The 13155-nt window shown below is 52.8% G+C and overlaps 3 protein-coding genes across 3 annotated transcripts; 2 read left to right on the top strand and 1 right to left on the bottom strand.

Moving 5' to 3' along the window:
* Nucleotides 1-5815: 5815 nt before the first annotated feature.
* Nucleotides 5816-8424, top strand: FIBRA_07670 (uncharacterized protein; the record flags this gene model as incomplete). Its single annotated transcript, XM_012329344.1, has 13 exons — nucleotides 5816-6112; nucleotides 6169-6338; nucleotides 6390-6453; nucleotides 6505-6545; nucleotides 6605-6837; nucleotides 6891-7046; nucleotides 7104-7149; nucleotides 7203-7342; nucleotides 7394-7513; nucleotides 7561-7759; nucleotides 7811-7975; nucleotides 8029-8260; nucleotides 8314-8424. The coding sequence occupies 13 exons, from the start codon at nucleotides 5816-5818 to the stop codon at nucleotides 8422-8424; spliced, it is 1974 nt and encodes a 657-aa protein (XP_012184734.1).
* Nucleotides 8425-8682: 258 nt separating this feature from the next.
* FIBRA_07669 (uncharacterized protein) lies at nucleotides 8683-10364 on the bottom strand (the record flags this gene model as incomplete). Its single annotated transcript, XM_012329343.1, has 8 exons — nucleotides 8683-8721; nucleotides 8777-8890; nucleotides 8945-9070; nucleotides 9134-9280; nucleotides 9355-9632; nucleotides 9687-9861; nucleotides 9943-10199; nucleotides 10265-10364. The coding sequence occupies 8 exons, from the start codon at nucleotides 10362-10364 to the stop codon at nucleotides 8683-8685; spliced, it is 1236 nt and encodes a 411-aa protein (XP_012184733.1).
* An 882-nt stretch (nucleotides 10365-11246) lies between these two features.
* FIBRA_07668 (uncharacterized protein) lies at nucleotides 11247-12594 on the top strand (the record flags this gene model as incomplete). Its single annotated transcript, XM_012329342.1, has 5 exons — nucleotides 11247-11274; nucleotides 11332-11353; nucleotides 11406-11613; nucleotides 11666-12370; nucleotides 12430-12594. The coding sequence occupies 5 exons, from the start codon at nucleotides 11247-11249 to the stop codon at nucleotides 12592-12594; spliced, it is 1128 nt and encodes a 375-aa protein (XP_012184732.1).
* Nucleotides 12595-13155: the final 561 nt, after the last annotated feature.

Here is a 13155-nt window from a genome sequence, read left to right as displayed (position 1 = left end):
GTCGGAGCCAGTCCCGCTCTTCGCGCACCTCGCGCCGCTGAAACACCTGGAGACACTCGAGCTCTGCCACGTCGCCGAGGAACACGTCAGCCTCGAGGCCCAGGTGAACGACGCAGGGGACGCCGGTGCCGATGTGGAACGTGAAGCCGGCCCCGCGCCGCCGCAGTGGCCTCGCGTGCGACACCTTGCGGTGGACAAATGCTGCTCGCCACTGCCCGATTTCGTGCACGCCTTCCCGCACGTCCGCACGCTGCGCATGCACAACGTCAGCGTGAGCCCGCGGTCCGCGTCCTTCGGCAAACACGCAACGAATACGACGTGCTGGCCGCGTCTTGAGCGCGTCGTCGCGCGTCCGTACGACTTCCAGTACTGGCCGCTGCGGTGCCGCGTTCGCGTCCTCCAGCTCGATGGGCCAGTTGCGAAGGACGGGGGAAAGGCGGCGAATCTCGCGCTCGAGGCGATTGGGCGCATGGAGCCGGTCGTACTGAGGATGCAGATCTTGATGGGAGTTACGGGCGAATTCTGGTCAACGTTTGTGAGGGAGAATCCGAGGCTGCGGTACCTGGAGTTAAGTCTGGTCGATGGTGATCCTGAAATGGGTCTAGACGAGTGGATGGTAGGTTTGAGTGATCATCCTGTTCAAGTCGCATCAGTGCTGAGGTCGTGGCGGGGAATACAGGAAATAGTGCCAGAGTCGTTGAGTTCGTTGGGAATTATCTGCATCCGGGTCGACATCCGCAAGTCGCACGCACCTGTTTTTTACGGAATTGGCTGTGACCCTCTGCCTGTTCTCTCAGAGGCAGAAGTGTGGAACATCCTCCCAATGCACCTCGCAAAGTGCATACCTTCTGTACACTTTGTTGCACTGGGTTACGAACAAAGTGCTGTGTCCTGGTGGAGAGTGACAGGGAAGGAGGAAGCATGGCACCTGCAGCCCATGTCAACACTATTTGCAGATCACATAACTACTTACCTCAGTTCAGAGGAGTTTGAATCCAGCCTGGCCTTTGATAGTCAGTCAATTTTTCCAAGGTCTCTATCACTGCTGGCAGAGTGACATGTATACACCAACTCATAGACAGCAAGTTCTCAAATTGAAGAGAAAGACAATAAAAGGCTCTTGATGGATGGATGATGTACTATGCAATTGTAATGTGGCTATGAACAAAGGGAAATTTCCGCTTGGTAGTAACATAAGGTTAGGGTTAGGAAAAGACAGCAACAACAAAAAAGGCCCGCCCAGCCCGAGGGCCGAAGCAGGACAGGAAAATATTGCGACGGTGCATGTGCCGAAGCACATACAAACCGCAAAGCCCCCCTGAGGACAAGGTCGCCGTGCTATGAGAGGCCTCCACGGCCCACACTCCCTGGGACGTGAAGGGGAATGTGCCATCAAGGTAAGTATGAGGTGCCGTTGTCTCCGGGCTGCGCTTATATACTCCTCACGACCTGCGCACGGACCATCTGCACTTTGGGTCTCGTGATCGTACCCTCGGCCCGCATAAACTAGCTTCCACTCCCGAAACATTTCATCCTCATAATCCTCACTCACTCAAGTGCATTATAGACGCTCAAATCATGGAGCCTGCTTGTTGCTCTACTTACTCGTAGTGCTCGTGCCCCCTGCGTGCACAGTGTTCGCGCTTCATGCTACTGCCACCAGGGTGAACGCTTCAGTCCATGGCGCTTAGTCTGACAGCTTCCTTGCTCGGCTGCTTAAAGTTGTGGACGCGGACCATATTGGTGGTTCCATAATCCTTGCGCAAAGTCGGTGTCTGTTTCCCCTCCTGGCATTGGACGAGACATTGCGGGCTGCACTAGGCTCTTCCGACTCTCAACGCGATGTCCGTCGCTGTTGCCATTTGTATGTCTGCACTTTCTCCAAAGAGTCGACATTGACATTGAAGACACCCTAGTTCTCGGACTTGGTGTGGTGTTATTAGCTGCATGTCTTCAATGGCCGTCTACAGCTATCGGCGTTTCCTACCGAGATGACTTGCCAGGTCCAGTGGGGCTTCCGCTGATTGGCAACTTACTCCCTTTTTTCCTCAATCGCCACGACCTTCCCTCGTACTTGACCAAAGCCTACAAACAGTTTGGTGAACTCGTGACGTTCACTACTCCTGGCTGGGGGCGTCATATTATGATCAACCGACCCGAGTGGCTGAGCCATGTTCGCAAAAGTCCGTAAGGCTATTTTCATGCCCAAGACTGTTCCCTTATTATTGCCACTGTGTCCTGTCCAGACGATGGTATATTGTATGGAAAAGGTGATATCGCCCTGGCCGTATTTGCCGAGTTCCCTGGAAGCGAGAGTCCGTTTGGGACTGAGGGTGCCAAGTGGCGACAAAGTCGCAAGCTGATCAAGTGAGCTGCAGGATTTTATCTCAGATAAGGATTGAGTAGACCTGGGTTATAAGGCCCATTTTTTCAGCAAAGTCATTTGATGCCAGTGTCTCTAGTGTAATGGGTGAAGTATGTTCTTTCTTTACACTTCTTCACTCTTATGAGGAGATTGCTTCAAAACCTTACTATTGATTACACGCAGATAATTCAAATTGCCGGTGCATTACTTACAAACACCGCGAAGCAACAGATTCCCATAGATTTTTATGGTTAAACTTGGCCTGCTGGTCGTATTCGTAATGGTCTAACGTGTGATTACCTACAGAACTCTGTGGGCGTATACCCGTCGTGATCTTCTGTGAGATGGCGTTGAGTTACAAAACTACACTCCTCACGACAGACCCGTCTTGCCTCACTGAACCACACCCACTCGTCGACTCGATCACAATTCTGAATAGAATATCATCTGAGTTCGTCAGCATCGTACCCCAAATTGACATTCCCGCATTGACTTCTATACGCAGACGTCTGCCCAATCCATTCTGGCATATTACGGAGAAGGTGAACATATTCGTCTTATCAAGCCTGTGGCCATAAAGCTCATTGGCCTCAGCTGGACGGCCAACAGAAAGTGTTCAATGCAGCTCGTCGGCAGATCCATCGCGTGGTCGAAGATATTATCGCCGCGCGTCAGCACTCGTCTGATTCGGCGGTAGAGAACAACCATGACTTTCTTTCTACTCTCCTGCAGGAAGACGCCCGCACCGATCCTATCGCTCTACGTGACTGTCTAGTTACTCTCCTGTTCGCTGGGAGGGACACCACGCAGCACGCCCTGTCATGGTCGCTTCACGAGCTCTCCAAGGTGCCCGTCTGGCTCGACAAGATGCGCGCTGAGACGCTTTCGCGGGGCCCGCCTGGGCATGCTGTACAGTACGAAGATCTTTCCGTAGGTCTCATTTTTGCGCTCTAGCTGCCATGGTCGTACTGATGAGCCGTTTCGTAGAACTACCACATCCACCTCGCCGTGCTTTACGAGACTTTGCGCCTGTGGCCCGCAGTCTCGAAGAATGCACGTATTGCTCTCCGCGACGATGTGCTCCCGGCAATCCCTGAAGCTGGATACAGCCCAATCAGAGTGGCCAAAGGTGAATGGGTGGGGTGGTTCGATACAAGCATGATGCGGAGCGAGAAGGTCAGTTCCTATCGGTAGGGTTGTACTCTGAGTAATATTCACCGCACCCGTTTCTCCTGCCCGCTATTCATGCTAGGTGTGGGGTCCCGACGCAGAGCTCTTCAATCCAGCACGACACCTCGACGACGAAGGTCACTTCGTCAAGCCGCCGCAGCCCAAATTTCACTCATTCGGAGCAGGTCCCCGATTGTGGTAGGCCCTTTCTCGAGAAGCTACGAGCACGAACCTCATTTTCTATTGTCAGCCCGGGAGCACAACTTGCATCATTCGAGTTTGTCGCTATCTGGGCAAGCATTCTCCCATTTTTTGACCTCAAACCAGTTGACATGGAAGAGCGGAGATATACTGACGGTCTCACGATGTCTATGCAAGATCCTTTCATGATCACAGTTCATTCACGAAGCCTCTAAGGATCAATTGGCCGTACACAGCCCTCAGATTCTCAATTTTATACATCATAAATCCGCTCTATGATGTAAAATGGGTTAAGAGCTACGTCCGGGCTAGAAAATATCAAATCGATGTCTCTAATACCTATGCCGGTCATTACATACAAATTTTTGTGGAAGCAATAATGCATTGAATCATTGCACACCTGCATTGTGTACTGGGACATCCACGGCCCATGTCTATAACGGCTGAGCAATGGTCGGGAAAATATCAGCGCGGGTCTTCGCATCCAGAGCTGAGGAACCTCTACGCATTCAATCGGCTCACAGGCAGTGAACAATCTACGCGCCCGTAAGACGAAACCAGCCCTCCATCAGTTACGACAGCCAGCACGTAAGTGGCCGCCGGAGAATGTCCTCCAGAGCTTCCAAGTAGAGCAGCGCGAGAAAAAAGCGGGAAAGACATTCTGCATCGACCTAGGAAGGGATGCCGAATCTGATGGGGAACCTTCTACGTGCAAGTATGACGGATAGGGTCAACATGACTGGTAGAATGTCGTCAGCAGATTAATGGGTTGCTTAATAGTTACATCCGAATTTTAGGGAGATGAATGGACACTGTCGTTTGCAGTCGTCAGAGATATAAGTAGGCTACGAGTACTTGCTCGTCGTCCGAAAGCCCTGTATTGCCCGGTTGCCCACCGGCTGTTGCGTCACAACAGCAAAAGTAGCGAAGACCTCGTCCAGGAGCCGACGGACACAATTGTTAGAGAGACAAATCCCGACTCCCACGGAGTCGTCGAAAGTGAATAGGACGCACCTCCGAGGATACCCCATGCCGTCGAGGAAATGGTGGAACCCGGGTAAGAAGACGGTGCTCCGCGGAGGGAATAGTCTATCAATCCGTAACATTGAATAGCGGACGAGCATGTGCGCTACTGTGAGAGGCGAGGGGATGGTAGATAGCAGCGGCACAGTAATGACCAAGGGTACGATAATCAACGCTAGTAATAGCTGCTTATACGTCGACTCGTGGGATATGAAGCTGCGACGGTCGCGCGAAAGCTGGCGAGGTCTAATGGCGACTGCGGCGAGCGTGCTGGTCGGCCTGAGTTGGAAGCGTATGTTGAGGTGCTCAGTCGATGTAGAGGACAGTTAGTGCAATGTACTGAGACGAGGTATAGCCACGGACTAGAAGCGAGAACAGAGGGCGTCGAGGAGGAGATATAGGACGGCAGGAGGTCAGGTGGGTGAGATGTGAGCGTGCAAGTGTGTCTGCATTGGGAAGACATTCCCACGGAGGCCAACGGCGACGGCCAGTCATAAGACGACTATGCGCTGAGCTTGACGCCCCCGCCCCTCTGCTCATCGATGTCTCTGTCGCCCACGACGTCCACCGAATACGAGCCGTCGACGTCCAACAAGCGGCGTCGGACGGGCTTTGGGGACGCCACAAGCCACTTGGACATGAATCATCCCCAGGCGTCCACCTCCGGACAGTCCGCCCCGCCCACCGTCCCGCCAGCCCACATCCCAAAGCGCGGTGCACGGGCCTGCACCGCCTGCCGTAAGGGTAAGAATAGATGCGAAGGAGAGGTGGGTCTTGCTTGCCAATTGACTGCGTCGGACACGCCCTTACCCCCTCTCGTGGCCCGCCTCTCCGCCCGGGCCGGGCTGGTCAGTCTCCCTGTCGTCGTTGCCAATTAAGCGGCACACCCTGCGTCTTTGAGAAACCCGAGAAGAAAAATGTCCAGGTTATGTCTGGTGCCAGCGTCGAGTGAGCCTCTCACAATCACCTGTACCTCCGTTCGCTAACCTGGCAACGCCCCTCTACGCCCGCCAACTCAGACGACTCTCCCGCTTGGAAGGCCAATATCTTGTGAGCATGTCTGTCTCTCTCCTACATACCCCCCTCAGTCTCAACCGCGACTGTGACATGTCTCAGGTTATGCAAAGCCAGATGATTGGCATGCAATCATCCCTGGACCGAATACTGGCTGCCATCCAGATGCAAGGTCAACAGACCGCAGCCATAGTCCAGCAGACTGTATTTGCCAACGGCGGACCCCCACCTCTTCCACCACTCCGTAATGGTGTGGATATGTACGGATCTCCTGGCCCAGCAGAGCAATCGTCGCGTGGCCCTAGATCTTTTCCGCCTCTACCAGGTTTTGCACCTCCCGTGCGTCGTTTGAATGCGTTTGCTCGTGATTGCCCAAACTCACGTGTAGAGGACAGCCACACAAATACGCTACATATGGCATTGTGCCCAGCACAGCGCCATCGTCAGATGACGAATCGGAAGACACGCTGCCTCGGTCGGCTCTGAATGCTCCGATCGAGGCCCTTCAAGGTCTTGCGAATGCTGCAGCCGAAGCCGCCGCGGTACCGTCAGCCTCGCCACCTAGGTATTGATATTCTCGTGTGATGCCTGCTACTTGCTGAAATCTGTGCTCAAGGGTTAAGAAGCGGAAGAAAGCAGAGCCCACACCTCGGAATGCGTTTCCTCATGTTGTTGAGAAGGTGCCTTTACTGCCCTTATTTGATTGAATATCAATCTTATGGACCCGATAGGGGCTTGTGAGTGATGCTGAAGCACGAGAATTGTACACTATGTTTGTCTGTCCAATGGCCCTATGTTATTGTTGCTGACAGAGTATGGCCGAATCTGCAGTTTCTTCTCTGGTTGTCATATCTTCATCCCGTGCTTCGACCCAAGCTATGACACGTATGACGGGCTTATGGAGCGCACGCCCTGGACATTTGACTCTGTTCTGGCTGTGGCAAGTAAGATTAGAAGTGGTACCGGACCTTTGAGTTCTACTTTCTACAAAAGTCTAGAGGAAGCACAGGGCATAGCGCGCTCTACGCTCTTTGGACCAGTGGTTCGCAAAGAAGCTGTGCAAGGTAAAACATATGATATCTAGAACTGTGCAAGCGTTCATACCGTTCTTGCGCAGGCATGCTGCTCTTGGCCGCTTGGAGTACGAACGGGTGGTTGCCCAGCGGTCATGCCATGCGTATGGCCCTCGACCTCGGGCTGCATCGCGCTTTAGAGAAACTAGCCGATCGCGAGGGCGCGAAAAAGCGAAATGAGGAAGAAGAGCGAAATTTGGGTGAGTATATGCTCAGTATGCTACATGTTGTTTACTTATGCATCTAACTACGCCCAGTCATTTCCGCAAGGATTTGGTTATGCCTGTACTGGTTTGATCATCAGTACGTTCTAATGCTGGCTGTGGTATCGTCACTGACGCTGAGCCCTCCTCCAGGATGAGCCTAGGCACTGGCCGCCCGATTGTTCTCCGCGATGAAAATTCTATCAAACATTGTCGTTTACTCCTTGCACATCCTATGAGTTCTCCAACAGACGTTCGCCTCGTGTCACAGGTGGAGTTGATTGCCCAGAAGAGTATGTAGCTACGTCTTTCGCCTGCTGCATATTCTCACACGCTTAAATTAGCGCAAATTTATGAGACGTTATCACCACTTAATGGACAAGTTAATCACAACACGCTAGCTTTCATTCGCCGGGCAAATGTTGCACTTGATAAATGGTGGGCGGACTGTGACGAACTCCATCGTATGTATGATTGAGTGTCTGTCTAAAAAATACTAAATGATGATTAGGTCAATCTATGGACGAAGAATCCCTTCCGCGCAAAATCCTAGCGGGCGAGCTCCACTACGCGAAAGTCTGGCTTGTTTGCGTAGCCTTGCGTGGCGTCGCATGGGATAGGATGCCCTTCGAGCAACGCGAACTTGCGTTCCAAGCCAAGGATGCGGCCTCGAATTGCGTGTCGAACTTACTCAACTCTCCAACTTATAGGTGAGTCCTCTATCATATGTAGCTTGTGTATTGCTGAATCATTACTCGCAGAGCGGCGTTACGATATGCCGTGCATGACACCCTCGTCATGGCTGCCTTTTCCGGTCTTTTCTTGCTGAAGATGGCGAACCTCTTCCCGGCCGAGATGGATCTGGGTACTATTACCGTCCAGGTTGAGCAACTTGCCGAGTTGTTGTCCGACGTGGCAGCCGAGAGGTACGCTGCATTTTTATCAATGGACATAGCTGTTCCTTAATATAGGATTGTAGGTATGCGCTGACTCTTAGAGTCATGCTTGCTAGCTTAAAGCGCAAGGTCGGCATGACAGCACCGATGGGCCCCCCACATGGCCCGGACATGATGGCTCCGCCATACATTGATCCGAGTCTGATGCCACAGCTACCGTTCACCGTGGAGGAGCTCGGGTTGGGCTCTGGGACCCTGCCCAACGACCGGATGTTGTTCAGCCCATCAGCGATACCACTCTGGCTGCAGGAGCAGGTTGGTATTTGGGAGGCTGCCAACTTGAGGCCGTTCTAATACGTTGTTCACAGAGCCTCACGGACCTTGGGTTACCTTCAAACGGTTCCGACGGTATTTTTCTGCAGATGGGACACCCAAACGGATGGATGGGCGATTTCCCTCCCATGCCCGAGGCTTGGTAGATCCTTGTTCTGATATCACACCCTATCAAAAGTAAGCTTGTATATTTGTAGTCATAGTCATCCTGTCACCGCACATAGCTCTGTACCATTTGTCATTTGGATACGTTCTCATACAGCGCGGCTGCCTGCATTAGCTGTTTAGCTTGGATACTATATCACATCATCTTGGATCACTTTGACTACATGTACACAGTCCGAGAGAAGTATACACGGTCAAAAGTTTACGTGGGTCAGGTATACAGAACTGACATGGGCCATCTACTCGTCCTCGTCATCGCTCTCCTGTTCCTGCAGGAACTGCATAAAGCCGAGGAGTCAATCACTGTGTCTCGCGCATAGGGTGACATCGCACCTTCACGAGTGGCTGCGCCGCTTGCAGGAAGTGTTGCTTTCCTTGCGGCTTTGCACCCTTCTGGTGCCAATATATAATGGCTTGATCGGAGATACAGTCTTTGTTATACAGAACCTGGCCGGGAAATGAGTGGTGCTGTACCAATGGGATGAGTTAAAATGTTGCTACCTTGAGAACCTGGGAAAAGGCCTTAATGATACGTGTGTCTTCGTAACAGTACACCTGCACTGTATTAATGAGGGCCACTTCGGTTTTAGCCCCGTTACAGAATGGCTCGATAATGTCAGCGAAGCCCTAGCGACGGAGCAGATGGCATGAGTCGACACAAATTGAGAGATAACATCAGACAAGACCTACACCAATCTCACGAAGCGCAAGCGCTTCGTTTTGATCTTGTCGGGCTGACCACTCGATAGACGAGATGAGACCCTGCCAGATGCACGAGACCAGCTCGGTCTCAGGGAGGGGCTGCTCCTCTTGCTTGGCTTTGATGGCCGCGACGATCTGATCAACGATAAGCCGAATTTTGTATGACGCTTGGTTATAACGAGCTGAATTCAAAGGAAGAAAACACGGACTTCTGCGTGGGGGACATCCTGCTCGAGCTGCTCCTGGAGGGTCCTGATGATCCCATCTTTGAGAGACGCATATTGGCGCTTTGTCCACCATTCCGCAACCTGCGGAATGCCTGCCTTGCGGAAGTGCTCTTCAACGGCTTTGTCGTTGCGCTTGTTCGCAGGAAAGAAAAGCAGGAGGTCCTTGATTCCACCACGCTTGAGCGATCCGGCGAGATGGTCCATAGACTGCTCGGTCAGGTAAGTGCGAAAGATCACAGTGACGATGTTGATCGAGACATCTGGGAAGTGATGAGGCACTAAAGATTATAAATAGGCAGTGACATGTTATGTACCATTTTTCGCGAGATGATCTTTCGTCAGACTTTGCAGACAACCGGCACCTGCTAAGCCCTGGGACATAAGAAGCGCAATGGCGACTGCAAGCTTCTCCCTTTGTGCATCGGGCCATCGATTGATATATTGCAAAAGAGTTGGAAGAGAGGTTTCCTCCAGGGGTTTTTGGAGGTACTTATATCTATGGGAGATGGATCAGAATCGTATAGAGTATGAAAAGAATAAAATTTGCCTCCTGATGAGCTTATTCAAAACCTCGATATATCGCTTTATGTCCGCCACCTCCACGGGCTCCTTAGCGCTGACGATAGAAAACGGAGACTGAGGGGCGCCATCCTCAACGTAGTTGCCTCCAGGCTGGAGGATGCCGCCGGCAAGGAGAATCTCGAAGAGGACATCTGCGTATTTAAGAAATTCGAGAGTAGAGCCAGCCTGAACTAGTTTATTGGCAAAGCCGTCAAAGTCGTCCTTGGGGACAGTCTCGATGTGTTTGTAGAGCTGGTCTCGGAAGACTGCCCGGCCGACCGACGGCGTTGATCAGGCTGTGAATAAAAACGCTGGGTGAAAGGGGACGCACCGGTGGGTTCGTGTTTAGCGTGCGCCTTTACAGCACCTTTCCTAGCTCTGATGCGGACCCCCTGAAGCGAAGGCTTAGGTGCGGCTGATTGCTGAGACATCCACAGGTTCCGACAACGCTCGAAAGATGTGGAACTGAACAAGGTCGATGGCGCGCTCAAAAGTCATTCAGATCAGTCGGCTCCCTCCTCGGCGTCTGCCGCGCTCATAGATTCCAGATCATGATTGCATTATTATATTGGAATGGTGCTAGGAGGCATGACGGACTCATCAGACGAGTCGTGACTTTATACGACGAGGAGCCACGGCCGGGCGGTATGTACCACCCGCAGCGCAGCTACCGCACTGGATGCATTAATAGTAGAGCACCGATTCAAAAAGGACAAACTCCGCCCATATACTCGCCGCCTACTTGGCGCTGCGGATGCATATACCCTCCTGTCCTGGGTACAGGTTGTGATACGAGGGCACTGTCGAACGTAGATATCCAAAGTACAAAGCGGCAGACAGCCTGATCAAGGTAAATTCTTACTTAGAACTGCCACCCAACTGCCACCCATCAACGTTTCAACTTTATCCTTGCTACCCGCGCCCCAGTGGCTCAGCCCTGAGCCAGGAGGAACTGAGAACTATCGTGAGAGACATGCTTTGGGCCACGATGTCAATATCAGGAATTGGCCAGCAGAGCAAGCACTGTCAATTGTGGCCCTTGCTTTGTGTGCACAGCGCGTGCACAGCAGGTATGATATGCATAGCAACAAACAATACAAGCGCAGGGAGGGTGAAGACAAGCGCAGACGAGCCGCAAAGGCGGGCGGGTGGGTGCACGTGTCATGACGCGAGGGCCCGCGCCCGACAGACTGCGACCCACAGCGGCCCAACTGCCTGCCTCTCCATAAATACTCCACCACCTGTAGCCCGCTCGCACTTCGCTCCTCCTGTCCAGCTCTCTGCCACCTGAAAAACCGCCAAATATCCACGATATGGTTCCCGTAGCGTTAAACGAATCCGGTATGTTCCATGCTGAATCTCCCTCCACGTGCGCCACTGACCCATCCTGGCATGCAGCGAGCGCAGCGCGTTCTCACAAGTCCGTCCTCGCTGACGTCTCTCCCTTGTCGTAACTGATTTCACTCGATTAGCATGGCAAGCCGCAACGACATGCAACTTCCCGCAAAATACTCCTTCAAATGCGCTGTGACAGACTCCAAAGGCCCAAGGCGATTTATGGAGGACGCTCACTCCGTCATTGTCCCCTTCGGCGGGATCCGAGGGCAGGGATTTTTCGCCATCTTTGACGGACATGCTGGAAAGCAGGCTGCAGAGTGGTGTGGTCAGAACTTCGCCGAAGTATGCACTGGCCTTTCGTCGCGATCGAAATGCGGCTCATGCATAGCCACAGTGCCTACTACAATCGCTTCGCAGCGACACCACCGGAAACATCCCGGACGTCCTCAATCAGACTTTCCACGACGTCGATGCGAATCTCTCGAAGCTGGCGGAGGAATCGGACGGCAAGATGCACTCCGGGTGCACTGCCGTGACGGCCTTCCTCCGGCTCGAGGATGCAGACGGGACGCAGAGCTTCGTACCCAAGAGCTTCGACCCCCTTGCGGTTGCCCTTGCTGCAGCGAACTCACACGAGGAGAATGGCGTCGAGGACAGTGAAGGTGAGAGCAAGCCGAAGAAGAGTGCGTCAGACCGGCTGAAGAACGCTATCAAAGGGCTGGGTGAGCGCAGGTCGCCGTCGCCCCCACAGCAGCATGGGCCGTCTAACTCGGAAGCGGACACGGCGTGGACTCCGTCTGCAGATGCGCAAATGCGGCGCATGCTCTACTGCGCGAACGCGGGAGATGCACGGGGCGTACTGTGTCGCGCAGGGCGTGCGGTGCGTCTGACGTATGACCACAAGGGCTCGGATAAGCAGGAGGCGAGGCGTATCATGGATGCCGGTGGATTCGTGATGAGCGGGCGCGTGAACGGTGTATTGGCGGTGACGAGAAGTTTGGGTGACTCGTCGATGAAGGAGTATGTGGTGGGTGCGCCGTACACAACAGAGACCGAACTTGGAGAGGATGATGAATTCTTGATTCTGGCATGCGATGGGGTGCGTTTTGCTTTTTAATGGTGCTACGTGATACTAATGTTGAGATCATGGTGTGATAGCTATGGGATGTTGTTGATGATCAGAAGGCAATCGAGCTCGTCCGGGGAATTGCGGATACCAAGAAAGCGGCGGAGGAGTTGCTCGACTACGCATACAAGAATTATTCGACGGACAATGTTACAGTCTTGGTCGTTAGATTCAGAAATCCACCAGAATCTGCATGATTAGAAGGTATGTTAGATTTCATACTTTTTGCCCATGTATCATGTTGCCGACCCCCGGATTCAATGTCAGGCCATCTTGTCAGAGGTCGTCAATCATCATATCACTATGTATATTGTTGTTTGGAGACGTCACGAACACACCTATGTCGACGTCCTCACCTGGTTTTTCTTGCCTGCTTTTACTTCAGGTCTGGTTTCTGAAAACATGTGCTCATTGGGGCTTGGTGTTGCATGTAAACAATGGCAAGTGTATTCATGGCATTGGACAAATGTAACTAATTGTACTGTACGCCGAGGTACTGTGCTTATCGAATATACTGCATGGCTTGGGATATTGTCAAGAGGCCAGGCGCCGACTTCATGATGCGCAATGTCGATCGGCAGGCGACGCGGAGCGCTCGTCAGAAAAGGTATGTGACGCACAGTGACGTCACGCGAGGGGCATTGTCCGAACTTCGGTTCAGCCTCCATGCAAGCTTTGTGCGGAGCAAACCTGTCCAGGCCCATCATGTTGCCCCCTTCCAAGGCATTCAAGCACCGCACCACTCCTCGTACTCTGCA

The sequence above is a fragment of the Fibroporia radiculosa genome (genome assembly GCF_000313525.1).
Source record: "Fibroporia radiculosa TFFH 294 genomic supercontigs, scaffold15437, whole genome shotgun sequence".
NCBI classification, from domain to species: Eukaryota; Fungi; Basidiomycota; class Agaricomycetes; order Polyporales; family Fibroporiaceae; genus Fibroporia; species Fibroporia radiculosa.
Note: the sequence above shows the minus strand (reverse complement) of the source record. Positions and strands in the feature narration are given on the sequence as shown.